Source organism: Pelophylax lessonae (genome assembly GCF_965119305.1).
Source record: "Pelophylax lessonae genome assembly, chromosome: 1".
In the NCBI taxonomy this organism is placed as follows: domain Eukaryota; kingdom Metazoa; phylum Chordata; class Amphibia; order Anura; family Ranidae; genus Pelophylax; species Pelophylax lessonae.
The window spans coordinates 561,912,581-561,939,702 of record NC_138768.1 but is presented as its reverse complement, the minus strand read 5'-3'; the positions used below and the strand labels follow the sequence as shown (position 1 = coordinate 561,939,702).

At 39.8% G+C, this 27,122-nt stretch overlaps 1 protein-coding gene across 2 annotated transcripts in view; it reads left to right on the top strand.

Moving 5' to 3' along the window:
* The window catches only part of SHROOM3 (shroom family member 3), a 565,109-nt gene that overhangs the window by 89,954 nt on the left and 448,033 nt on the right, over positions 1 to 27,122 (top strand). For both annotated transcript variants that reach the window (XM_082260159.1, XM_082260158.1), the window contains exon 2: positions 4,935 to 5,089. In XM_082260159.1, coding sequence (XP_082116285.1) covers positions 4,935 to 5,089 — 155 coding nt within the window. The remainder of the gene's footprint in view (positions 1 to 4,934; positions 5,090 to 27,122) is intronic.

Here is a 27,122-nt window from a genome sequence, read left to right as displayed (position 1 = left end):
TTAAAATATATGTGAACCCTCACCTTATAAAACAACAAATTCAATTTAAAATATAAATAAATTGCAATATATATATATATATATATATATATATATATATATATATATATACATACAGTATCTCACAAAAGTGAGTACACCCCTCACATTTTTGTAAATATTTTATTATATCTTTTCATGTGACAACACTGAAGAAATGACACCTTGCTACAATGTAAAGTAGTGAGCGTACAGCTTGTATAACAGTGTAAATTTTCTGTCCCCTCAAAATAACTCAACACACCTGTTAATTATCTAAACCGCTTGCAACAAATGCTTACACTTTAAGAGTTCCCTTCACTTCAACTAAGGTGCCAATCCCAACCCCTGAAAAACAACCCCACACCATGATTTGGACCAGTGCACAAATCAAGGTTCATAAAGATATGGATGAGCAAGTTTAGGGTGGAGGAACTTGACTGGCCTGCACAGAGTCCTGACTCCAACCTGCTAAAACACCTTTGAGATTAATTGGAGCGGAGACTGTGAGCCAGGCCTTCTTGTCCAACATCAGTGCCTGACCTCACAAATGCGCTTTTGGAAGAATGGTCAAACAGTCCCATAGACACACTCCTAAACCTTGTGGACTGATTCCCAAAAGAGTTGAAGCTTTTATCGCTGCAAAGAGTGGGCCAACTCGATATTGAACCCTATGGACCAAGACTGGTATGCCAATAAAGCTCATGTGCGTATAAAGGCAGACGCCCCAATAATTTTGGTAATATAATGTATATATATTATATTTGGTAATATAATGTATATACATATCCCTCAGCTCTATATATATATTGTATATATAATATATATTATTTATTTATTTATTTATTTATTTATTTTATTTCAGGTACTTATATAGCGCTGTCAATTTACGCAGCGTTTTACATATACATTGCACATTTACATCAGTCCCTGCCCTCAAGGAGCTTACAATCTAAGGTCCCTAACTCACATACATACACAGTAGGGATAGTTTTTATACAGGATCCAATCAACCTACCAGCATGTCTTTGGAGTGTGGGAGGAAACCGGAGTACCTGGAGGAAACCCACGCAGGGACAGTGAGAACATGCAAACTCCAGGCAGGTAGTGTCGTGGTTGGGATTCATATATATATATATATCTATCAGAGAGCATGGGGAGGAGAAACCGCATCACACTAGTCTTCCTAGTGAATGGCTGTGCAGGGGGGGCTTGTCAGGACAAGTCTGATGATTGGAGGAGAACAGGCTGGGTTCCCAGCACAGAGGGAAAACTGACCACCCAGTGCTCTCTTGCCTAATGTGGTCAAATTTTAACAGGAAAGCAGAGGGACTGATGGGATCCCCAGGCATTTCACACAAAGGAAGCAATACAAAGAGAACAACATACTTCATAATATGAATACATGGTAAAGCAGGCACATATCAGGAATATTAAATGCTGGGCTAACATATTCTTTAAAGAGTATCCATGGCTAAAAAGTAAAATCATATATTCATTTCCACATTGACTTTCAATTATTCATAGCCTACCCCTTTTAATCTTAATGACCTTGAAAGTTTGGGATCTTTGTGAAGATCCCCATGCATTTACTTCCTTGAATTCTGCTACATGTATTCACTATGTCCTGCGAGTAAGCCCTGCTGTGTCATGCATTTCATAGTCTGCCTTCTGAATTACAGAGATACTGAGATGAAAAGTTTCAGGAGGTACAGGAACCACTGCTTGCAGACAGCAGGGTACCATGGGATATGTAGTCCTTAGAAATCAAAAGTAAACAGCAGAGGTACCTCCAAGGCAAGGCGGGCTAGTATTTTTCTAGGGATATATCCATGACTGAAAATTGGATGGTGTGTAGCAATTGGACGCCAGTCACTTTAAGGTCGATTTAAAGAATTAATTACAAAAAGCAGCTCACTGAATGAGAAGTGTGGAGGATTCAGAACATCCTTACTATACTGAGAACTCCATCTTTAACATACAGTACAAGCAAAAAGGGCCTTCAAGCTGAAACCAGCAACCTGTACCTGAAACAGCCTCCATAGTAGCAGCAACAGCCTCAGTGAGCCTCTTAATGAATTCACAGCCTCTTCCTGAGTTCCTTGTCCTCAGGATCACCAATGGCAGAGTCACCTCTGTTATTCTCAGGCACCACTTCTCCTTCCAAATTCTTATTGCCTGCTAGGATCCATGTGCCAAGGACTTCCATCATTCCATCAGCAGAACCTCATGGGACAGGCAAGCTTTCTCTGGCTTTTGCACCAAGCACATGCAAAGGTCCCCTAGGCCGAAGGCCTAGCTAAAACAGCTGCACACTATACACCCTTCTTAGGCCAAAGCCTAGAAGTAAAATAACCTCACAAGGTTAGCTCCCAATATTTAGGGGTGGCGGCATAAATAGTCAAATCAAGTATTATTATGGCCTCAGATTCAAGTGACACCTACTGGCAGCAGGGAGAACAGCAACACTGAAAACAAGAAATGACCAAATGAATACAGACTACAAATCACATTGGACTGTCTCTCAGCTAAAGGGTTAGTTCACCTTTTCAAAAAAAACTGCCTATGCAGGTAAGAAATATTTGTAGATAAAAACAAATCATACAGCTCTGACTAAAGATGAATAATGTTCTTCCTACAAGCCTGACTGAAAGACTCCCAGGACAATGCTAGGATGTTGCTAAGTGAGGCCTACTTGTTACTGCTCACCTCCTCTGTCACAGGAGTGATCCTCAAACGCTGAGCTCAGAACTATTGCATCAGGGGAGAGAAAGAGCAAGTAAGGGGATTTGAATCAGAGAAGGAGCTCACTCATGTGATAGTGGAGGTGAGCAGTAACAAGTAGGCCTCACTTAGTAACGTCCTAGCAATGTCCTGGGAGTATGCTAGTCAGGCTCCATGAGGTATGTAAATTGCCTACACCTATAACAAAGACATTACACTGTATTCAACTTTAGCCAAAGCTGCACAGTTCGATTTTATCTACAGTGGCCCCTTAGCTGCATAAAGGTGGTAAAGGTGAACTTACCCTCTAACAAGACTAAATTTAGACAGTCATCCCTGCTTAGGGCAGGGTAGCTACAGAAGTTTATATTGGATGGCCAGAAATAATTATTGTTTGTATTTCTATTATAATGCTGATGTTATAAAATGAAAGAGTATGAGCTTAGAACTCCTTAAAGTTTGTGCATATGGGTGAATTTGTTCAAATAGCCCAAGCATGCTGTGTATTTTGGTGCCCGGAATGCCCTAGTGCTCCAGCCGCCTATGGACATGAATGGGTGAAGGTGGTTGTGTGCAGCTGCGCACTTCTACTTGCTAACTCCCTTACCTATATAAAAGGTAGGACAAGTCACTGCTGGCAGGGGGAATAAAATGGTCTATTGAAATAAAATGAAAGGGAAAGTTTTCGCTCTCAATTTTGAGGATTAAATACTCCATAGCACCTACAGATATAGAAGTCAATGAATTCTTTTAAAGCATTTATTGATTCTTACAAATACAGGCAGTCCCCATCCTACAAACAAGATAGGATCTATAGGTTTGTTTTTAAGTTGAATGTGTTTGTAAGTCGGAACAGGTACATTTTTTAAGTGTAGCTCCAGCCAAAAAAAAATTATTTTTACATTTTTTTGATAGCATAGGGAATGGTTAACTCCCCTGTAACATTTGTTTTGCTGTCTGTGCCCCTGTTCCGAAGATTTCACCTCCACTTTCTGTACCTATGACAATTGGATTTTGAAAAATTTGGGTTGTTGTGGAAACCAGAATTGGCGATAAAGCTTCAGTGGGGAAACCTTTTTCCCAACTCTTACAGAAATGAATTACCCTTCATAAGGGGAGATTTCCTCTCACTTCCTGTTGTCTCCCTCCGTTTGTAAGTAGGAGTCGTTTGTAAGTGGGATGTTTGTAATCCGGGGACTATGTAGATAACCCAGGAATGTATGTAGATTAAACTTTTAATTAAATTAGTAGCTGATTTATAGAAAAATTTGAATAACATTCATCTCATATGTAAATTTACATGGATGTATCAGAATGGAAGATACTTGACTCCTCCTTTACAAGTATCTCAGGGAAATATACTGCCAATAGCAGATAGGTGAAATATGTAAATTTAAACAGTATGTCTTTTATAAATCTCTCTTTTATTTATATGGCTAATGAATGGAGGACAAGAAGGGTGGACTACTACATTTTAATACCTTAGAGTGGAAGAAGAGCCTAAGTTTAACTATTCTTAACAATATACCCTCCCCTCCCCCTCCCCTTCCTGTCTATCCTACCTTACCTGTATAAAAAGATGTGTTTACTTACCTATTTTGAATCCACTCCAGTTTGGTCATGTGATCCTGAAGCTTTGGCTCAGGGAATGGTTGATGATGGCTGGGGAATCTGGGAGCTGCTATATCATTGATAGGCTCCCATGGCCCAGCTGTTGTCGATGATCCCTCCTCTCACCTGCAACAGCCGCTCAATGACCCAGGTTAACTGGAGCTGTAAGATCACGTGGGCAGCACCAATTAAAAATAGGTAAGTACACAGATCTTTTATATGCAGGTTAGGCAGCATAGATAGGAGAAGGGGGAGAGAACATTTTAAAATTAGTTAGAATTAGACTTTTCTTCCACTTTAACTTTATTATTACTCTTCTTCCTCTTGCTCTTGCTCCTTTGAGATTTCCACTGATAGGACTAATGGAGCAGTACCGATTGCTGGTCCTTGTTTGAAGAAAGTTTAAATGATTGATGCCAACATCTGAAGTCATCTGAAACCTCCCCACATGCAGGAATAATGTGATTTGGCCCAAATTTGCATAGCTTATGATCAATCTGTTTCCACATATTTTTGTCCTGGTTACTTATTAGCTATGATGTCTATATGTTAAATTCCAAATACTTCTTTTACTTCTACAGATTGAGGAAGGAGGGAAAGTTGATGCACTGGAATGTCAACTTCAAGTGGGAGATGAATTGATCAGAATCAATGATGTGGAACTAAGCAGTTCAAGAAGTGAAGCCATCTCACTTGTAAAAGGTTCCTACAAGAATCTTCAGCTGGTTGTACGAAGGTAAGTCATTTTGTATGTTATAAATTATTTATCCTCAAAGTAGTAGTTATTGTAATTGTCACAGATAATATTGTAGCATCAACATTAAGTGCAGTAAATTTACTTATAGTACATTGAGATCAGTTCCTGCCCACAAGGAGCTAACAATCTAGTCCTCTACCTCACATACATACTGGAACCAATTTACCTACTAGCACAGGGAGAACATGCAATCTCAATGTAGGTAGTGTCCTGAATGGGAAGAGCCCTAATGCTGCTGTCATGTTAGGAACCTTCATTAACCTAGAAGATATTAGTCAGATCAGTTTATTTTGTGCAAAGAATTTTGAAAGGCATGTTAAATTATGCATATTAATATTATATTAACGATTATTATTATTATTTTGACTAATATTCTTCCTATTCTACTGTGTTAGACATGATTGTTCATGATTCAGGATCCCTAGTGCTATGTCAAAGATTAACTGAAAAAAATTTGTTAATCTTGGGTGAAAGTTGTGTGTATTTTGGATGAAACCATACATGATCCCTTTATTTTTGGCTTTCTCCCTAAAGTCTACCCAAAAGTTCTTAGGTATAGATGGAGCCTGGTTGGCTGGGAGATTCCCTCTTTTCCCATACATCCTGGAAACTCCAACAATGAGATCTTTCAGGTTTCATTTACAACTTTTTCCTGAGTATTTAGTTTTATAGTTTTCTCTTCTCTTGTTGCATTTTTCATAATGTAAAATACTTTTTAAAACAGGTAATAGGAAGGGTGGGACCCCTATTAATGGCTACATCAGGTGTGTAGGTCCCGAAAGTCAACAAAAGATATGTTACCAAGAAATAAAAAAAAAAAAAAATGTTAAAATCTTCTGCATCTACCATAAAACTTCATCTAAGATTTTGATTAGGTTGGCTTTAAATTATACCTTCAGTTTTGGATACAGCAATGAAGGCTCAAAAGCTTTTTTTTTTTTTTACCTGTAAGGATGATTTCCACTTTACTTTCTGTGTATCTCATTTGGCTGGAACAGAGAAGTACCTTTCCAGCCAGGACAGACCAAACAATAAAGTACATATTTAGTAGAATGGGGGAAGGTCGGTATCTCTTTCATTGCCACTTGAGTTATTATGAAGGGGTTTCAGGTAATATCTCCCAACAGGTACTCATACAGCAAAGAACTACTAGAGGTTCTGACCCTGTCCCTATCTGAAAGAGTGGTCTTGGTAATAAAGTTGTCATTGCCTTCACCAAGGATAGGGCCTCTGTGGGGATTCCCTTCTTGGGAAATTGATCAGTACAAATCTAAACAAAGTAATTGGGAACAAACAGGGATTATTAGCAAATGGCCCAATAGGAATCCTGGAGGAATTGTGCACATATACCTGGGTATATATATATATATATATATATATATATATATATATATATATATATGTTATTAATAGGGATACCTCCAGATAAATGTTGCAGCAAAGTCCAGTTTCAAGGGCTGCTGAGGATGATACAGCATATGTCTTTGTGTTGAAGACCTAAAGACAAGATATGTGGTCATACAGATGCGAAATGCAGTTTCTCACCAGTAAGCAATGTGGTGTGGCACTGGAATTCAGAGTCAGACTACTACTCTGTGCTCTAGTCCCATCCTGATAGTTTCTAATCTGACATGCGACTGGACCTCTAAGCTAATGATCCCTAAGCGGCCACCAGAAGCCTAACCTGGCTCTAGCCTTTGCTGATTATCCAGCAAGAAGGAAAAACTAGCTAAAAATTTCCAGACCATATACATTTTTTTGCAAGAAACCTAACTACCAATATACTGGAAGGTGACCACTATACAAATCTAGCTATCTGAAACTGTGCGTGTGAATTAATAACAGGGATAGGGAAGAAGAGACCAGGATGGAGGGGACAAACTCAGTTCCAACTGTTCACAAAATAGGAATTAAGAATAGTCTAACACTAGCAATGATCACACTCAGTGTCTGGGTAGCACCACAAGCCCCAGCAATTCCAGTGTCCAATAAAGCAATTGTTTATTCTATATTACTTTTTGCTTACTAATTTTTTTTACAATGAAAGCGGAGTTACCCTTTAAAATCTATTACTGATGTACAATATATCACACTTCCCTTTATTTTCTGGCTTGTAGTGGCAAAAAGGCAGTATGCAAATTAGAAGTTCTGCTAAACATTTATGTTCATTCCTTTGCGCTATTATGTTAACTGCCGGACAGTTCATACAAGAGCAGAATTTTTTAAACAAAGCTCCAAATGCATCGAAAAACCGGTGTTTCCCTGACCAGCTGATGAAATGTTGAGAAGGAATTAGCACAAAGACATAGATATTATATTTGTACATTTGTGTTTGGTAGCTCAAGGCATGGTGCCACTACTAAAATCATTTTACGTAGGTTTTTAAGCTATAATGATCTATATGGATATTTTATATATTAAAAAAGTGCTTAAAGAATTTTTAAATATTTGTCTATGTGGCTTTTTGTGAATTCAATTTATTGTTTTAATTTAGCGCTATCATTATATGGAGAAGAAATAGCCAATATTATCATGCAGTCAATGGTCTCTATACATGTACTGCACTTCCAACTGGTGCTTCACGGGTCAGTGCTTTGTGTTTATTGAACATTTGATATATCCTTCTGACATGACTGGAGTATTTAACAATTTTACAGGTGCACAATTGAGCAACTTAGTTCAAGAATGTAGCTTGCTAGCATATCAGCTTTCACCATTACTTTCTAAGTTTAAAAGCTGTAGCATTTCTTGCTGTTTTTTTTTTTTTTTTACTAAATAAATGAAAAAAAAAAAAAACATTTTTGAAATCCCCCTCTCATTTTTCTTTATTTCTGTTATAATATTTTGCAAATACCGTAGATACATTTAGTCTGTAGGAAAGTATAGAGTCCACAAACTCTGGTATATACAGTATAAATATATATATATATATATATATATATATATATATATATATATATATATATATATATATATATATATATATATATATATATATATATATACATATATATATACAGAATTTTACAAAAGTGAGTACACCCCTCACATTTTTGTAAATATTTTATTTCATGTGACAACACTGAAGAAATGACACTTGACTACAATGTAAAGTAGTGAGTGTACAGCATGTATAACAGTGTCAATTTGCTGTCCCCTCAAAATAACTCAACACACAGCCAATAATGTCTAAACTGCTGGCAACAAAATTGAGTACACCCTTAAGTGACAATGTCCAAATTGAGCCCAATTAGCTATTTTCCCTCCCCAGTGTTATGTGACTTGTTATTGTTACAAGGTCTCAGGTGTGAATGGGGAGCAGGTGTGTTAAATTTGGTGTTATCGCTCTCTCTCATACTGGTCACTGGAAGTTCAACATGGCACCTCATGGCAAAGAACTCTCTGAGGATCTGAAAAAAAAGAATTGTTGCTCTACATAAAGATTGCCTAGGCTATGAGAAGATTGCCAAGACCCTGAAACTGAGCTGCAGCATGGTGGCCAAGACCATACAGCGATATAACCGGACATGTTCCACTCAGAACAGGCCTTGCCATGGTCGACCAAAGAAGTTAAGTGCACATGCTCAGCGTCATATCCAGAAGTTGTCTTTGGGAAATAGATGTATGAGTGCTGCCAGCATTGCTGCTGAGGTTGGGGTGGGGGGTCAGCCTGTCAGTGCTCAGACCATATGCCACACACTGCATCAAATTTGTCTGCATGGCTGTTGTCCCGGAAGGAAGCCTCTTCTAAAGAGGATGCACAAGAAAACCTGCGTAAAGGTTGTAGAAGACAAGCAGACTAATCACATGGATTACTGGAACCATGTCCTGTGGTCTGATGAGACCAAGATAAACCTATTTGGTTCAGATGGTAGCAAATTTGTGTGGCAAGTCTCTAGCAAGAGCAAAGTTGCAATGGTGAGTTTACAGCGGGAAAATTCATCCACAGTGACCCCTGTGGCAGGATGACTTTTGCACAACTTAACTGAACCAGAACTTGCATCAGACATGCAGAATGTTTGCAAAGAAAGTTGATCAGGAGTCATGCAATGCGGACTTGCTGCAATTGTGCAACAAACTTGTGAAGTCTTGCAAGTCTAGCAATAGCTTAGCAAGTCATTTTCAAACTTGCAGCACAATTGCTTGCTATCTAGGTTGGATATAGCAAGGAAGGGTATAAACCCCTGCCAGTTCATTTTTTTTCAAATATTGCTGTCCCAGCAATCTAACAGGATGTAGGAGGAAAAATTCTCCCAATGTAAGGGGTATTCCTCACTGAGACCGTTGTTCATGTATCGGGTGCCCCCGTTGGAAGATTCCCCCTTACCTATTGTTTTGAGGACCACTATAAAATATTGGATTTCCTGCCTCTTTGTCTCAGTGACAGTGGTCCCCAATACAAATAGAGTGGTGTATCTCCCCAATGGGGGACACAAACTGTATAGCACTAAAAACTTGAGAGAGGGTCTAACTCATCTGCCTACCATTTAAAACACAGGGAAAAGGCTAATCTCAGAAAAGTACCACATCCAATTTCTCACTAAATGTAGGAAGGGGAAATTCTATATAGCAGACTTTTAAAGTGATATTAAAAGTACAAATATATATATATATATGTGTATATATTTTTTTTAAATAACAAACATGTTATACCTACCTGCTCTGTGCTATGGTTTTGCACAGAGCAGCTCGATCCTCCTTTTGTCGGGTCCCCCGCGGACACTCCTGGCTCCTCTTTATCTCCATGTGCCCCCATAGCAAGCCGCTTGCTAGGATATACTATTAGTGTTTGCTAGGATATACATTGGAGTGTTTGCTTTCCAAAATAGGGTCATTTTGTGGGTGTTTCCGTTGTCTTGGTGCTCTAGGGCCTTAAAAGTGTGATAGTTAGTCAGAAAATGATGTGTGTAATTTATGCTCCTAGAACGCCTGAAGGTGCTACTTGGATGTTGAGTCTCTTTATGTGGCAGGCTATGTAAAAGTATCACACATGTGGTATCGCCATACTCAGGAGGAGTAGCAGAATGTATTTTGGGGTGTCATTTTTGCCATGTACATGCTATGTATTAGAAATAGCTTATAAATTGACAACTTTGTGGGGAAAAAAAAGAAAAAAACAATTTTTCTTAATTTTCCCAAGAATTGTGGAAAAAACTCACCATGCCTCTTACTAAATACCTTGGACTGTCTACTTTCCAAAAAAGGGTCATTTGGGGGGTTTTTGTACTGTCCTGACATTTCAGGGCCTCAAGAAAGGAGATAGGCAGTCAGTACATCCGGAGTGATCAATTTTCAGTAATTGGTACCATAGGTTCTAGACTCAATAACTTTCACACAGACTAAATAATATACACTAATTTGGGTTATTTTTACCAGAGATACGTAGCAGTATAAATATCGGCCCAAATGTATGAAGAAAAATTATTTTTTTGCAAAATTTTATAATAGAAACTAAAAAAAAGTGTTTTTTTTTTTTCAAAATTGTTGCTCTTTTTTTGCTTATATCACGACAAAAAAAAAAAAACAGTTGTGATCAAATACCACCAACAGAAAGCTCTATTTGTGTGAAAAAAAATGATAAAAATTTTGTTTGGTTACAGTGTAGCATGACTGAGCAACTATCATTCAAAGTGTCAGAGTGCTGAAAGCTGAAAATTGGTCTGGGCAGGAAGGGGGTCTAACTGCTCTGCATGGAAGTGGTTAAAGGATCACTCTATATATTTCCCCTTTCCTATATGACTACAGCTGTTGAAATCTATTTGGTTGTTCTTCAATATTGCAGTTTTTTAAAACTCTTCCTGAATTAGCACAAGTGAGTATTGCATTGATTCATGCTGTATACAGTGGCTTGAAAAAGTATTCACACCCCTTGAAATCCTTACCATCAATGGATTGTGGTTAAAGATTTTGCAAAACATAACCTTACAGGATAAGGCAACTTTAGTGTATTTGGATGTGGAGGCCCTGTATTTGTTCATTCCATACAATCTGAGTATTTTAGCTGAATAGTGATTTTTTTTATTAGAGAAATAGGCCATACAGTGCCTAAAAAAGTATTCATACCCCTTGAAAGTTTCCACATTTTGTCACGTTACAACCAAAACCGTAAATGTTTTTTTTTTTTTTTTTTTTTGGGGGGGGGGGGGGGGGATTTTATGTGATAGACCAACACAAAGTGGCAAATAACTGTAACAAGGAAGAAAAATGATAAATGGTTTTCAACATTTTTTACAAATAAATATCTGAAAAGTGTGGTGTGCATTTGTATTCAGCCCCCCTTACTCTGATACCCTAACCAAAATCTAGTGGAACCAATTGCCTTCAGAAGTCACCTTATTAGTAAATAGAGTCCACCTGTGTGTAATGTAATGTAATCCCAGTGTAAACTAAGCTGTTCTGTGAAGCCCTGAGAGGTTTGTTAGAGAACCTTAGTGAACAAACAGCATAATGAAGGCTAGGTAACACAACAGACAGGTCAAGGATAAAGTTGTGGAGAAGTTTAAAACAGGGTTAGGTTATGAAGAAATATCCCAAGCTCTGAACATCTCACAGTGCACTGTTCAATCCATCATCCGAAAATGAAAAGAGTATGGCACAACTGTAAACCTACCAAGACATGGCCGTCCACCTAAACTGACAGGCTGGGCAAGGAGAGCATTCATCAGGGAAGCAGCCAAGAGGCCCATGGTAACTATGGAGGAGCTGCAGAGATGCACAGCTCAGGTGCGAGAATCTATCCACAGGACAAATATTAGTCATGCACTTCACAAATATGGCCTTTATGGAAGAGTGGCAAGAAGAAAGGCATTGTTGAAAGAAAGCCATAAGAAGTCCCGTGTGCACTGTACAAGAAGCCATGTGGGGGACATGGCAAACATGTGGAAGAAAGTGCTCTGGTCAGATGAGACCAAAATTGAACTTTTTGGCCTAAAAGCAAAACGCTATGTGTGGTGGAAAACTAACACTGCACATCACACTGAAAACACCATCCTCATCGTGAAACATGGTGGAGGCAGCATGATGTTGTAGGGATTATTTTCTTCAGCAGGGACAGCGAAGCTGGTCAGAGTTGATGGGAAGATGTATGGAGCCAAATACAGGGCAATCTTAGAAGAAAACCTGTTAGAGTCTGCAAAAGACTTGAGACTGGGGTGGAGGTTCACCTTCCAGCACAACAACGACCCTAAACATACAGCCAGAGCTACAATGGAATGGTTTCAATCAAAGCATATCCATGTGTTAGATAGGCCCAGTAAAAATCCAGACCTAAATCTAATTGAGAATCTGTGGCAAGACTTGAAAATTGCTGTTCACAAACGCTCTCCATCCGAGCTTGAATATTTTTCCAAAGACGAATGGGCAGAAATGTCACTCTTTAGATGTGCAAAGCTGGTAGAGACATCCCCAAAAAGACTTGCAGCTGTAATTGCAGTGAAAGGTGGTTCTACAAAGGGGGGATTGTGCATTTAGAAATTAAAAGCACAAAAATGGCTAGAATCAGGCTTCACTTTTCACATATTTATTTGTAAAAAAAAAATGTTTAAATCCATTTATCATTTTCCTTCCACTTTACAATGATGTGCCACTTTGTGTTGGTCTATCACATAAAATCCCAATAAAATACATTTACGTTTATCGTTGTAACATGATAAAAATTTGGACAATTTCAAGGGGTATAAATACTTTTTTAAGGCACTGTATACTGTTAATACTTGGGCTTTACGTTTTTACTAAGCAATACTCTTTCTTACCCAGAGGCTGTGAAAGGTAAACAAAGGGGTTTTTGATAGAAGCAATCTCTTTATTTCACACCTTGTTTGTTTGATTTTTTTAATTGCTGAAAAGATCTTTAAACAGTGTTGTGTATTTAATAACTGGTTTGCTCAGTTAAAATTGGCTTGCATGTTTACCAGACATCATACTTCCTGGACATGTATGCCATCAGAAAAGTAGGATTTCGTCAAGCTATTTTCCATCCTCAGCTGCTGAATGTTTATTATAAGATCAAGAAAAAAAAAAGGCTCCCTTGCTGCTTTGTTTTGAGACAATCACCCAACATTCCTTTAGCATTACCTGGGGCAAGACAAGCAACACTGCCCTGTTTTGTCTGGTTTCTCTTGGATATCTTATGTTCACAGGCAGGAAAAAGGAAAGTTGTGGGTATGCACAATGGGACTATCGACCATTACAAAGGGACTAAAATAGCTTTCCAGCTGATACACTTCATGCACCCAGTTGTCATAGATGAGGTTAGCTTAAGACTGGATTATTTTCAACGATCAATAAGTGCCATTCCACATGGCTCAACTTCAAATAGTCAATGACAATAATAGTTCTAAGTAGCTTACGGATAATACATACTGCATAATGGATATTCAATAGCATGTATTAGAGTGGTAGAATGGTTTATTTTAATTTTTATAGGTACTTATATAGCACTGTCAATTTACGCAGCTCTTTACACACATTTATTATACATTCACATTAGTCCCTGCCCTTAAGCAGCTTACAATCTTAGATCCCTAACTCACATTCATACATACATAGTAGGGCCAATTTAGACAGGAGCCAATTAACCTACTAGCATGTCTTTGGAGTGTGTGAGTACCCAGAGGAAACCCATGCAGGTACAAGGAGAACATTCAAAATCCGTGCAGGTAGCGTCGTGGTGGTGATTCCAACTGGTTCCATCCTAGGTTCCATCCTATGTCCAGAATAGTCCTCAAGGGTCACCTGGACTTATTCAAATATGGTATACATTTATCAGCAGGATGTGTGGAAAGTGGAAATGTATATTATTTTGATAAAGGGAAATGAATGGGCGCTCTTGCTGGGGGATGAGTCCTTTGTATTAGACAGTCTTGATAGGTGAAATGTTAACAAGACTGATGGTGAATGTTCCAAAAGCACAGTGTTGGTGCTATCATCGAGGGCAGCTCTTACAGGGCTGAAGCGAGATCCCACATGTAAGCAGAGTAAAGAGAAGGCGCCACTTAGTGAAGCAGTAATTAGGCTCATATCAAGACTTACATAATAGCAAAGGTGGAGCGTCATGGCCCGGCGTCCTTCCTAATTCACTGTGTACCCGCTGTGGAAGCTGCCAGCGGCCTAACCAATCCGGGAGCTGAATCAGAGTGTGGCTGCGGCGGACCGCATACCTCACAGAAAGACCGTACGGCCGTAGACGAGGCATGGGCGGTGGAATGGCCGGTAACCGGTTTAGGAGCATGCTCACAACAGCTCCTTCTTCAGACCAATTCTTCTTTGTCATTTGTAATTATGTTATTTTGATGTACATGCACATTTAGACATAAAAAACACAAAAAGGCTGTATTCTGTCAATCTTACCCATATTCCAGAATCAACCGCAGGATTCTTGCAAGTGTCCACAATGGTCCCAACGGACTTGTTGAGGGGACTCACCATCCATTTCTACAAATGCAAATTTTGCAGCCATATCTCACTGATCCTAGAGAATAATCTGTTTTATATAGAAATGCACTACTGAGCCTTTCAAAGATGTTTGTTGATAAAACTGATCAATAAAGGCAGAAATACAGTTGTAATAGATAAGGACAAATATGAATGGACATGCAGGAAACTTTAGAGCAACAAAGACTGCTATAGAAAAATTTCTAAGGACAGGATGGACAACTTTTAAAAGGTATTGTTCCAAATGACTAAAGCCTCTCAAGATAATGTGAAATAGCCAAATATTTAAAAGTAGAAAAACCTGTTGTGGCTACTTTCCTTGCTCTTCCAAAGCACCATAAAATTTTAGAGATACTCCCAGATTACCTGTTATGTACAGTAATGGGTCCTTTTACAGGAAGATGTTGAATCCTTACCATCAAAGGATTGTGATTAAAGATTTTGCAAGACATAACTTTACCAGATAAGGTGAATTTAGTGTCTTTGAATGTGGAGGCCCTGTATTTCTCCATTCCATGCAATCTGAGTATTGTAGCTGTATAGTGTTTTTTTTTTTTTTTATTACAGAAACAGGATATACAGTGCCTTGAAAAAGTATTCATACCCCTTGAAATCTTCCACATTGTGTCATGTTACAATAAAAAACGTTAATTTATTTTATTGGGATTTTATGTGATAGACCAACACAAAGTGGCACATAATTGTGAAGTGGAAGGAAAATGATAAATGATTTTCAAAATGTTTTCAATTTCTGAAAAATGTGGCGTACATTTAAATACCAGCAAGTCATTTTGGGTATGTCTCTACCAGCTTTGCACATCTAAAGAGTGACATTTTTGCCCATTCTTCTTTGCAAAATAGCTTAAGCTCTGTCAGATTGGATGGAGAGCATCTGTGAACAGCAATTTTCAAGTCTTGTCACAGATTCTCAATTGGATTTAGGTCTGGACTTTAAGTGGGCCATTCTAACACATGAGTATGCTTTGATATAAACCATTCCATTGTAGCTGTGGTTGTATGTTTAGGGTCGTTGTCCTGCTGGAAGGTGGACCTCCGCCCCAGTCTCATGTCTTTTGCAGACTCTAACAGGTTTTCTTCTAAGATTGCCCTGTATTTGGCTCCATCCATCTTCCCATAAACTCTGACCAGCTTCCCTGCCCCTGCTGAAGAAAAGGACCCCCACAACATGATGCTGCCCCCACCATGTTTCACGGTGTGGATGGTGTGTTCAGGGTGATGTGCAGTGTTAGTTTTCTGCCACACATAGCATTTTGCTTTTAGGCCAAAAAGTTTAATTTTGGTTTCATCTGACCAGAGCACCTTCTCCTACATGTTTGCTGTGCCCCCCACATGGCTTCTCACAGACTGCAAACGGGACTTTTTATGACTTTCTTTCTTCCATAAAGGCCAAATTTGTGATGTGCACGACTAATAGTTCTCCTGTGGACAGATTCCTCCACGTTAGCTGTGGATCTCTTCAGTTCCCCCAGAATTACCATGGGCCTCTTGGCTGCTTCTCTGATTAATGCTCTCCTTGCCCGGCCTGTCAGTTTAGGTGGATGGCCATGTCTTGGTAGGTTTGCAGTTGTGCCATACTTTCCATTTTCAAATGATGGATTGAACAGTGCTCTGTGAGATGTTCAAAGCTTGGGATATTTTTTTCATAACCTATCAATGCTTTAAACGTCTCCACAACTTTATTCCTGACCTATCTGGTGTGTTCCTTGGCTTTCATGATGCTGTTTGTTCACTAAGGTTCTCTAACAAACCTCTCAGGGCTTCACAGAACAGCTGTGTTTATACTGGGATTACATTACATTACACGCAAGTGGACTCTATTTACTAATTAGCTGACTTCTGAAGGCAATTGGTTCCACTAGATTTAGTTAGGAGTATTAGAGTAAAGGGGGCTGAATACAAATGCACACCACACTTTTCATATATTTATTTATAAAAAAATTGAAAACCATTTATCATTTTCCTTCGACTTCACAATTATATGCCACTTTGTTTTGGTCTATCACATAAAATCCCAATAAAATGCATTTACGTTTTTGGTTGTATCATGACAAAATGTGAAAAAGTTCAAGTGGTAGGAATACTTTCTCAAGGCACTGCATCAGTGTGAGCATTTTTTTTTGGTTACAGCTGTTGAGATTTATTTTAAAAGATGTGTTTTATTTTTCATGCTCCTATTTCTTCCAGGTGCAGAATGCAGTGATGGGGACTACTTGTGTCCCCTCCTACTCTAACCTGTACCTAGGGAAATGGATACTCCGTCCTTTTAGAGTGGAGAACATGTCTATGTACCTCTGCCAAATTGCAAGGCACAGGTACATAGATGACATCATTAAATAAACAGAAAATTGTAAACAGAGCTCAGGATTAAACAATAAAAAAATTAATAACAAAAAACACTGGTGTCTCCGCTATTAGTGATGTGCTGCAGCATGTATTAACCTGTTGCCGACCACCCGCAGATTTACTGCGGCAGGGCAGCTCGGCTGCACAAAGTCACGTAGATCTACTTGGCTTCGTGCATGAGGCGCCGAGACTATGCTCCCACTGTGATTAGACACAGCGGTAGTCAGGCAGCAGGAGGAGCGGTGGCGATCGCCGCTGGCCTCCCGCGATCATCAGGGAAACTGACAGAAGAGATGCCTGCTTATGTAAACAAAGTGAGTCTTCTGTCAGACAGGCAGAGAGAGATCAAGAGTTTCAGCTAAGCTGAAACCCTGATCTCTCTGTGCCTGTCACAGAGCCCTTCCCTCATACAGTCAGTAAGCATATTTAGGCATACATTAACCCCTTTGATCACCCCCAGTGTTAACCCCTTCCCTGCTAGTATCATTTATACAGTAACAGTGCATATTTTTAGCACTGATTACTGTAGTAATATCACTGGTCCCCCCCAAAAGTGTCAAAAGTGTGAGTTAGGTGTCTGATCTGTCTGCCGCAATGTCGCAGTCCCTCTAAAAATCGTTGATCGCTGCCATTACTAATAAAAACAGGAAGAAAAAAAAGTCCAAAAATCTATCCCATAGTTTTACAAACTACGGGGTAGACTTTTGGACTTTTATTTATTTTTTTTTTCGGTTCTTATTAGTAACTTTTTTTTATAGTAGCTATAACTTTTGCGCAAACCAATTAAAATACGCTTTTTGGTATTTTTTTTTGACCAAAAATATGTAGCAGAATACAAATTGGCTTAAACTGATAAAAAAATTAGATTTTTTAAATTTTTTTATTGGAAATGTTTTATATAGCAAAAAGTAAAAAATGTATATATTTTTTAAATTGTCGCTCTTTTTTTTTGTTTATAGCGCAAAATCGAAAAACCCCAGAGGTGATCAAATGCCACCAAAAGAAAGCTCTATTTGTGGGAAAAAAAGGACACCAATTGTATTAGGGTACAGCGTTGCACGACTGCGCAATTTTTCATTAAAGTAATGCAGTGCTGATACCAAAGTCCTTCTTTACTTCCCTGAATAAATTGTTTTCCTCCTTTTTGTGGGGTCACCGCCCCCCGAGATATAAGCTTTCCACCCTTATGCGCCCCCTCTCACAGGGGGGCCTAGCTTTCCCTGACTGTCACAAATATTTTCTAGCCTCTCAACTGGTGTCCGCGGTATGGTGGCTAAACCCAGATCTACACAATTCGGCGATTGCGGTGGAGGCAGCGGCGCTTGGGTCCGTGGAGGCGCTCACTCATCTGTTATTTAGGGGTCCTAAGGCCCCGCATGGTCTCACGACCTCCATGGTTACGGTCCTACGGGCTTGGAAATCTGGTCTGCAGCTGGAGGGCTACCCAGGCTCTGCTGTCTCCCCCAACGCGCCACTATGGCACAATCCCAACCTACCGCATCTCTACTCCCTCCCGGACCCAGTGACGTGGACGAAATACCATGTTAAGAAACTCTCAGACATCTCCCCTGACCTCTCTTTTCCCCCCTTCAGTTCTTCACGGATTCCTTTCACATACCGCCCTCCATGGGTTTCCGCTACCTACAGCTCTCCCATGCCTTCAAGTCCCAGTTCCCACCCGGTTGTTCTCAGGTGGTGCAGTCAGATCTTGAGCGGGTTTTGCATCACGACTGCTCTGAACGGGCAGGGTCGACCCTTTACGCGCATCTCCTTCGGGTTCATTCTCCGGAGCTCTCTGGTCTCCATGCTCGCTGGACCAGGGACGTTCCGGACCTGGACCGGGAGGACTGGATAAATATGTGGGAGTTCCCGTTTAAAATGCTAGTCTCACTTAGGGATAGACTTATTCAATTTAAAATTGCTCATAGGGCCTATCTCACTCCGCACAGGTTGCATAAAATGCACGTCTCCCAGTCGCCGGAGTGCTGGGGATGTGGCCAGGCCCCGGGTGACTTCCTCCATATATTCTGGATCTGTCCCCACCTCTCTGCCTTCTGGTCCGGGGTGCTACATATGATTGAAAAAGTCTCCTCCATCTCGCTGACTCCTTCCCCAAGAATCTGCATACTCGGTTTACTGGATGACCTGGTGTCCCGGGTGGCGGATCGCACATTGCTTGGTTTACTATTGTTCTACGCCAGGAAATCTATTGTGCTCCACTGGCGACAGCGCTCCCCGCCCACGGTTCAGCACTGGAAGACCCTGGTGAACTCAGTCCTCCCTCTTTATAAAGACACGTATACACACAGGGGTTGCCGGAAAAAATTTGATAAGGTGTGGGCCAGGTGGCTCTCTGATCCCTCCACTGTCACGGGTGGGTGAGGCGGGTCTCGCCTTTCGCCTTGGGCGGCTGGCGATCCTCGCCTCAGAGTGTACTGGGGTTCTGAGATGATTTGGGTTGACCCGTATTGGGCTTGGTCCCGATGATGGGTCTTGGAAAGGACATTCTTTTGTCTATCAAATACCTGTTGTGTCTCTTGGGGCTATTGTATATGATTTCCATTCGGTATGTACTACATCCGCTCTCTTCCTTGGACCCCTGCGCGAGTGCCGTGTTTTATAATGTATGTACAGTTGATTGCTTGCACCTAGTCTGAACCTTAGCACCACTGTTTGTTGTTGTTGTTTTCCTTTTGAAAAAACTCAATAAAAAGATTAAAAAAAAAAAAAAAAAGTAATGCAGTGCCGAATCGCAAAAAATGGCCTGGTCATTAAGGGGCTAAAACCTTCCGGAGCTGAAGTGGTTAATAAATTCCATGCAAAAGGTCCTCTTGAAAAAAAAGTGCTTCTATTTCACTGTGCACATGCTTAATAAACACTTCTTCCCTGCCCCTCTTATAGGTAAGGACTCACCAGATGTTGACCTTGTATATCTAGCGGGTCAAACTGCATTTTTTTATGAGATTTCCCCCGCCAAGGATTTCCACCACTCATCTGATGTCCACCACAGAGCATCTCCAACCTTCCCCTCAGCTCATATGTGCAAATAAAGAAAACCACAGAAGAAAATTCATTGCACACCAAAATATTTATTAAATAAATATTCCTCCATACAAATGCCCTCACATGCATGCACCCACATTTCTAAGTGCCAATACTGGCACTTGGTATGTCCAGTGAAATGTGTGTGGTACTTGGAAGCTCCGCTGTCCTGCTCCTGGAACCAACATGCACTCAAATTACAGGATGTGAAGTCACCGTAAACCTGGCTTCCGGAAGAAGCTTTGACAAGTGAAACGCATTGAGACAGGGATTGCGAATGTCTACGTCACTTCCGGCGACGTCACATCCTGTGCCTGAAGCACACGCTGGTTCTGGGAGCAGAATAGTGGTACTTCCAAGTACCACTCACATTTCGTACCAAGTAACTTATTGCATGGACTTTATTGATACATGTGGAAGCATGTCACTAACAATTGAGAGACCAGTAGTTTTTTGGATTGTTTATTCCTGAGTGCTGTGTACAATTTCCTGTTTCTTTATTGGTAAATGTGGACATAATCAACACATATTGCACAGCAGGCTTTGGAAAACATTTAATTATTTTATTCTATTCGTTGATTTATATACACAATATGTGGCGTTGATATCATCACATTTACACATAAATGACATCCACTTTTTTCTGGACAGATACACAGTATCTACTGTAGGAAATTGTTGAAAAATTGAACAACGTAAATTATTTAGGATTCGCTTTGTTGTTCCACCATACCAAACTTTTTAGACATTATTATTTAACCACTTTAGCCCCGGAAGATTTTGCTGCTCAATGACCAGACCACTTTTTTCAACTTGGCACTGCGTGACTTTAACTGACAACTCTTTTGGTGGTATTTGATCACCTCTGTGCTTTTTATTTTTTGCAATATTAATAAAAAAAGAGCGAAAATTTTGCAAAAAATTTACATTTTCTACTCTGACTGTTAAAAAACATCCAATATATTCAATTTTTGTCATATATTTAGGCCAAAATGTGTTAAGCTACATGTCTTTGACCAAAACATTCTCATTGAGCATATTTTTATCAACTTTAAGACCGGAAGATTTTACCCCCTTCCTGACCAGGCCATATTTTGTGATTCAGCACTGCGTTATTTTAACAGACAATTGCGCAGTCGTGCGACGCTGTACCCCAACTAAAATTAAGTTAAATTTTTTTCCCCACAAATAGAGCTTTCTTTTGGGGGTATTTGATCACCTGTGCAATTTTTAAATTTTGCGCTATAAAGAAAAAAAGCGACAATTTTGAAAAATAATTTTGAAAAAAAAAATAACATTCCCAAAAAAAAAAAAATTAAAAATCTAAATTTTTTAACATGTTAGGCCAATTTGTTTTCTGCTACATATTTTTGGTAAAAAAAAATCACAATAAGCATATTTTGATTGGTTTCCGCAAAAGTTATCGCGTTTACTAACTACGGGAAGGATTTATGCCATTTTTATTGTTTTTATTACTAGTAATGGCAGCGATCTGTGATTTTTTGCAGGACTGCGACATTGTGGCAGACAGATCGGACCCCTAACTGACATTTTTGACACTTTTGGGGGTACCAGTGAAATACAGTACAGTACAGTAATCAATGCTAAAAATATGCACTGTTACTGTAATAATGACACTGGCAGGGAAGGCGTTAACTGGTGATCAGGGGGTTAAATGTATGCCTCCTGATTACTGATGTGTGGGGGGGGGGGGTTCTGTGACACAGACAAAGATTGCAGGTTCAGCTATGCTGAATCCTGTGATCTCCTCCTGTCTGTCACAGAGAAGATCCACCCACTTTGTTTACATAAGCAGGCGGGTGTTCCCACGGTTTCCCCAATGATCGGGGAAGGGAGGTGGCACTCGCCGCCTCCCCTCCTCCGGTCCGACTCCCGCTGTGTCTAAACACAATGGGAGCGAGCCTCCGGCGGCGTGCGCGCACCGCCAAGGTCACTAGGAGTCCAGCGATGTAGGTCTACATCGCTGGACCCAGGGGAGCCGACCTGCCGCAGTAGTATTACTGTGAACGGCCAGCAAGTGGTTAAAATAATAAAAATTATATATAGAAAACCTACAGCTGGTCACACTATACTATAAGGCCATATTGCGCACTGGGATTCGGTTATTCCAAATATCCCAGTAGAACAGTACCTCAATTTTTTAAGTAATTGTACCAAAAATAATGACTTTTTAAAAGGGGATGGATCCCTTGAGAGAACAGCTCCAGCAATGTGGCTTTTAAAATGTATATCTTACAAAAGCACACAAACAAGGCTTATCCTCCCACTCTAATATGCAAACTCCTAAACAAAGCTAACAGCCTGATGACACAACTAAATCTATTACTGTTTATGCCTACATGTCTAATTAAAGGAAAATATGTAAAAGCATTGGCTACAAAAGGATAATTCAAAGTCCAAGGTGGTCTCCTTTGTCCAACATTTAACTTTTGCCTGGTACCATCACTGAGTGATACAATTATATGAAGCCATTACAAACAAAGGTGTCCAGTTTGTTGAAAAAGAAGGGAACTTATAAATGCCGCACGTACTCTCTGTGCCCCTATATCAATACTGGCCCTGTGATAACTTTTGGGCACCAGTTCTTAAAAAGGATGTCGGGGAACTGGAGAAAGTGCAGAGAAGGGCAACCAAACTAATAAGAGGCATGGAGGAGCTCAGCTATGAGAAAAGATTAGAGGAACTGAATTTATTCTCTCTTGAGAAGAGGAGATTAAGGGGGATATGATCATCATGTATAAATACATAAGGGGTCCATATAGTGAACTTGGTGTTGAGTTATTCACTTTAAGGTCAACATAGAGTACAAGGGGGCACTCTTTACGTCTAGAGGAAAACAGATTTCGTCTCCAAATAAGGAAAGGTTTCTTCACCATAACAGCTGTGAAAATGTGGAATAGACTCCCTCCAGAGGTGGTTCTGGCCAGCTCACTAGATTGCTTTAAAAAAGGCCTGGATTCTTTCCTGGGTATACGTAATATAAGTGGGTACTAAAATTTATAGGTCAAGTTGATCCAGGGAATATCTGATTGCCTCTCGGGGGATCAGGAAGGAATTTATTTCCCCTGCTGTAGCAAATTGGATCATGCTTTGCTGGGGTTTTTTCGCCTTCCTCTGGATCAACTGCTGGTAAAGGATTGTGTATATGGGATTGTATGGTTGGGTTTTCAATACTGTTTTTTTTTTTTTATTGGTTGAGCCAGATGGACTTGCGTCTTTTTTCAACTTGACTAACTATGTAACTTTACAGAAAGGCCAAGTCATTATTGCAGTACATTTTGTAATCTCAGAAGAGTAACACAATTAATAAACTGCAAATGTGTTTTTTATGTAGGAAAAACTAAGCATCTCTTCAAAATTTGAGTCTCTGATCACATTTTGGATGTGGCTTTTCAACTGTAAAAAAAAACAACCTATTCTTACTTTTTGTGCTCTGGAGAGAGTCCAGCAAATATTTGTGGTGGTGACTTTGATAAAAAAAAAAATCCCTGAATTTATCATTTGAGGGCCAATAAGGCGCCTGGTCTTAATGACGTTATAAATTATGTTTGCTTTTGATATGATTTCCAAACCCCTTTCATGCCCCATTCTTATTTTTCTAATTTTTATTACTCTTTATTATTTAAGACCAGAAGTTTTGAAAAATATGTATAAAACATTTGGTATGTTTTTTTTTTTATATGTTTTTTTAAATTGTGGATTTGATATGTTTCCTATGGGAATAGTCATTATTTTTTATTTGTTCTTGAAAACTGTATTTTAGTACTATACATATAGTGTGCCTTATAGTTGATTGATATGCTGTACATATGCATAATGTATAATACACATTTATATGTATATGTCTGTTTTCATAATGTTTTTGTGTATTGCTGCACATACTCTCTATGCCCCTATATCAATACTGGCTATATGATAACTTTCCAGAAAAGGCCAAGTTGGTATTGCAGTACATTTTGTAATGTCGAAAGGGTAATACAATGAATAAACTTTAAAGGTGGTTTTTATGTGGGAAAAACCAAACATCTTTTCAAACTTTGGATGTGACTTTCCAACCGTAAAAATGCAGCCTAATCTTAGTGTTTTGTGCTTAGGAGAGATTCCAGCAAATATTTGTGGTGGTGATTTTTGATGAAAAAAAAAATCCCATGCATTTATAATTTGAGGGCCAGCAAGGCGTCTGGTCTTAATGACGCTATACATTATGTTTGCTTTTGATATGGTCCCCAAACCCCCTTCTTGCCCCCTCCTTTTTTTCTTAATTTTATTTCTCTTTATTATTTAAGGGACTAGAAATTATTATCATGAAAAATAGGTAGAAGAAAGTCTGTATATGGTTTTTCTATATATGATACATACATATTTCTTTCATTTTGTGTATACTCTAAACACTTTTTTTTAAATTGTGGATTTGATATGTTTTTCATGGGACTATTCATTATTTGTTCTTGAAGACTATATCTTAGTGCTATACATATAGTGTGCCTTATAGTTGATATGCTGTACATGTGCAAAATGTACAATACACATTTGTGTATATGTCTGTTTTCATATTCTTTTTGTGTATTGATCAGTTTCCAAAGCCCATGTTCACACCAATGATCGTTTTTAACCAAACTTGTATGTACACTTAGCTTGCTGCTATGAAGCCTTGGTGTGAAATGTGTCAAAAGAACACCTACTTGTTGCATGCGGACCTGTGACTTTTCTCCCTCATTTAACTATGTCCTGGATGCTCTCTCCATTATTAGCACTATCAATTGGGACCATTGTGAGCATTAAAATGCAAGAATCATTTGGCTGATTCTGTGATATGGGTGAGATCAACCTAATAAAGCCCTCTCTATGTTTTTTATGTTTGGATGTTGGACTTACAGTATTTACGATATGTAGAACAAACATACAACATACAGTACATTTCCACACAAATACTGCTGTTGGACTTGTCCAGGTGACACTTGAGGATTATATTGGATCTTGAATGAGACCATTTCAGTAAATACTATTGGATATATAAATTATGCAGGTGGTAATATCTATGAGATAATTGTGACTTTAATTATCTTCCACTGTTTGCTGTTGAGCCATGCGGAATGGCATCTGTTGGTCATTGGAAATAATCCAGTCTTAAGCTAACCTGAACTATGACAACTGGGTGCACAAAGTATATCAGATGGAAGGCTTTTTTAATCCCTTTGTGATCGTCAAACCCATTGTGAATACTCACAACTTTCTCTTTTCCTGCCTGTGAACATAAGATATCCAAGAGAAACCAGACAGAGCTGGGCAGTGTTGCTTGCCTTGCTAAAGGAATGTTGGGTGATTGTTCCAACACAAAGCAGCATGGCAACCCTTTTTGCTTGGTTTTACAATAAACATTCAGTTGAGGCTGGAAAATTGCTTGACAGAGTCTCACTTTTCAATGACATACATATACAGAAAGTGTGATGTAAACTAACTTGAAAGGGAAATAAAAGGCTAAGGTTTTTGTTGTTAAAAAATAATAAACATTCTATATTCACCTGCTCTGTACAGTGGTTTTGCACCGAACATCCCAGATCCTCCTTTTTTGGGTTCCCTGCTGGTGCTCCTGGCCGCCTCCCCCTAGCCAAATGCCCCCATAGCCACTTGCTATGGGGGCACTCATGTGTGCTTGCTCCCGAGCCACCTCTGTTTGTCCATAAGACCTCTATGCATGAAGTTAAAAAAACCTTCTGTGTGCTACTGCCCCCCCAGCCCCCCCCAATACTAACCTGAGCCAAGTCTTGATCCAGTGATGTGCATTAGGGCAGCAGCTCTCCTGGGTCTCTCCTTCCTCTTTAGTTGTGATTGACAGCAACGGGAGCCAATGGCTCCTGCTGCTGCTGTGTCTTAGCCAATTAGGAGGGGGAGAGCTGCTGCCCTTGTGCACATCACTGGATTAAGACTGGGATCAGGTAAGTATTAGGCCCCTTTCACACTATCCGTCCGTCGGACAGATTCTGTTTTTCTCAGCGGGGGATCGAGCCGCTGATCCCCCCGCTGAGCTGGAGGATGACAGCTGTGTCTCCGCGCTGTGTGCGGAGACACAGCTCTCAGTTCCCCATGCATCTCTATGGGGGAAATCGAATGGGAACGGACCGTCGGTCCGTTCTCATCCGGTCCCATCCGATCCGCTGGACGGATGGAAAATAGGGTTTCCATCCGTCCAGATTTGACGGATCGGGTCGGATGTCAGCGGACATGTCTCCGCTGACATCCGACGCCCCATAGGAATGCATGGGGGGACCGTTCAGATCCGCCAAAAAAACGAACAGGCGGATCTGAACGGTCCGCCTGTGTGAAAGGGGCCTTAGGGGGGCCAGGAGCACACAGAAGTTTTTTTAGAACAGAATGCATGAAGGTAAAAAACCTTTAGAATTTACAACCATCTGATCTATGACAGCTGGGTGCTTAGAGATTATTAGTTGGAAAGTGATTTTAGCCCCTTTGTGATGGTCGACCTTATTCAGATGTGATGTCCAAACAATCAATTCAGCCAAGTGCTCAGTCCGAAGGGGAAGACCGGCGTGCTGCTCCCCTCAGGCAGGGAACTCCAACTGTTTTATTAAAATGCCAAATGCATACTCACAGACAAGAAGAATGTAAAATCGCATTAAAAGAATCCACCATCCATCAGACTGAAAGGAGCTTGACTCCCAAAACGAGTTAGCGGTCTTATCCACAAGGACGTGTTCCATTCCATGTGTGATGGATTCTTTTAATACGATTTTACATTCTTCTTGTCTGTGAGTATGCATTTGGCATTTTGATAACACATTTTATACGATGACCACGAGTAATGCACTAGGTGTTGCGCCTCCTTTCCTTTCTTTTATGCAGACGCGATGTCCGCTCACAGTATTACAACTGTTTGAAATAAGCTAACTACATACCTCTAAGATGGAATCCTATGATATTCCAGGATTGACCTACCTTATAACAATATAAAATAGTGCTGATTATCTTTCTTCATTGGGCATTTGAGTCCTATATACAGCAGTAGAAAAGAAAGTTTGGAAACTTTTACTTGGAAAGGAACATTAAAGGAACATTAGAGAGATCAGCAATATTGGGGTTTCACAGGGGACAGTTTCTCTCCCTTTCTTTTTACTGTCTGTACCACTTATTTTAG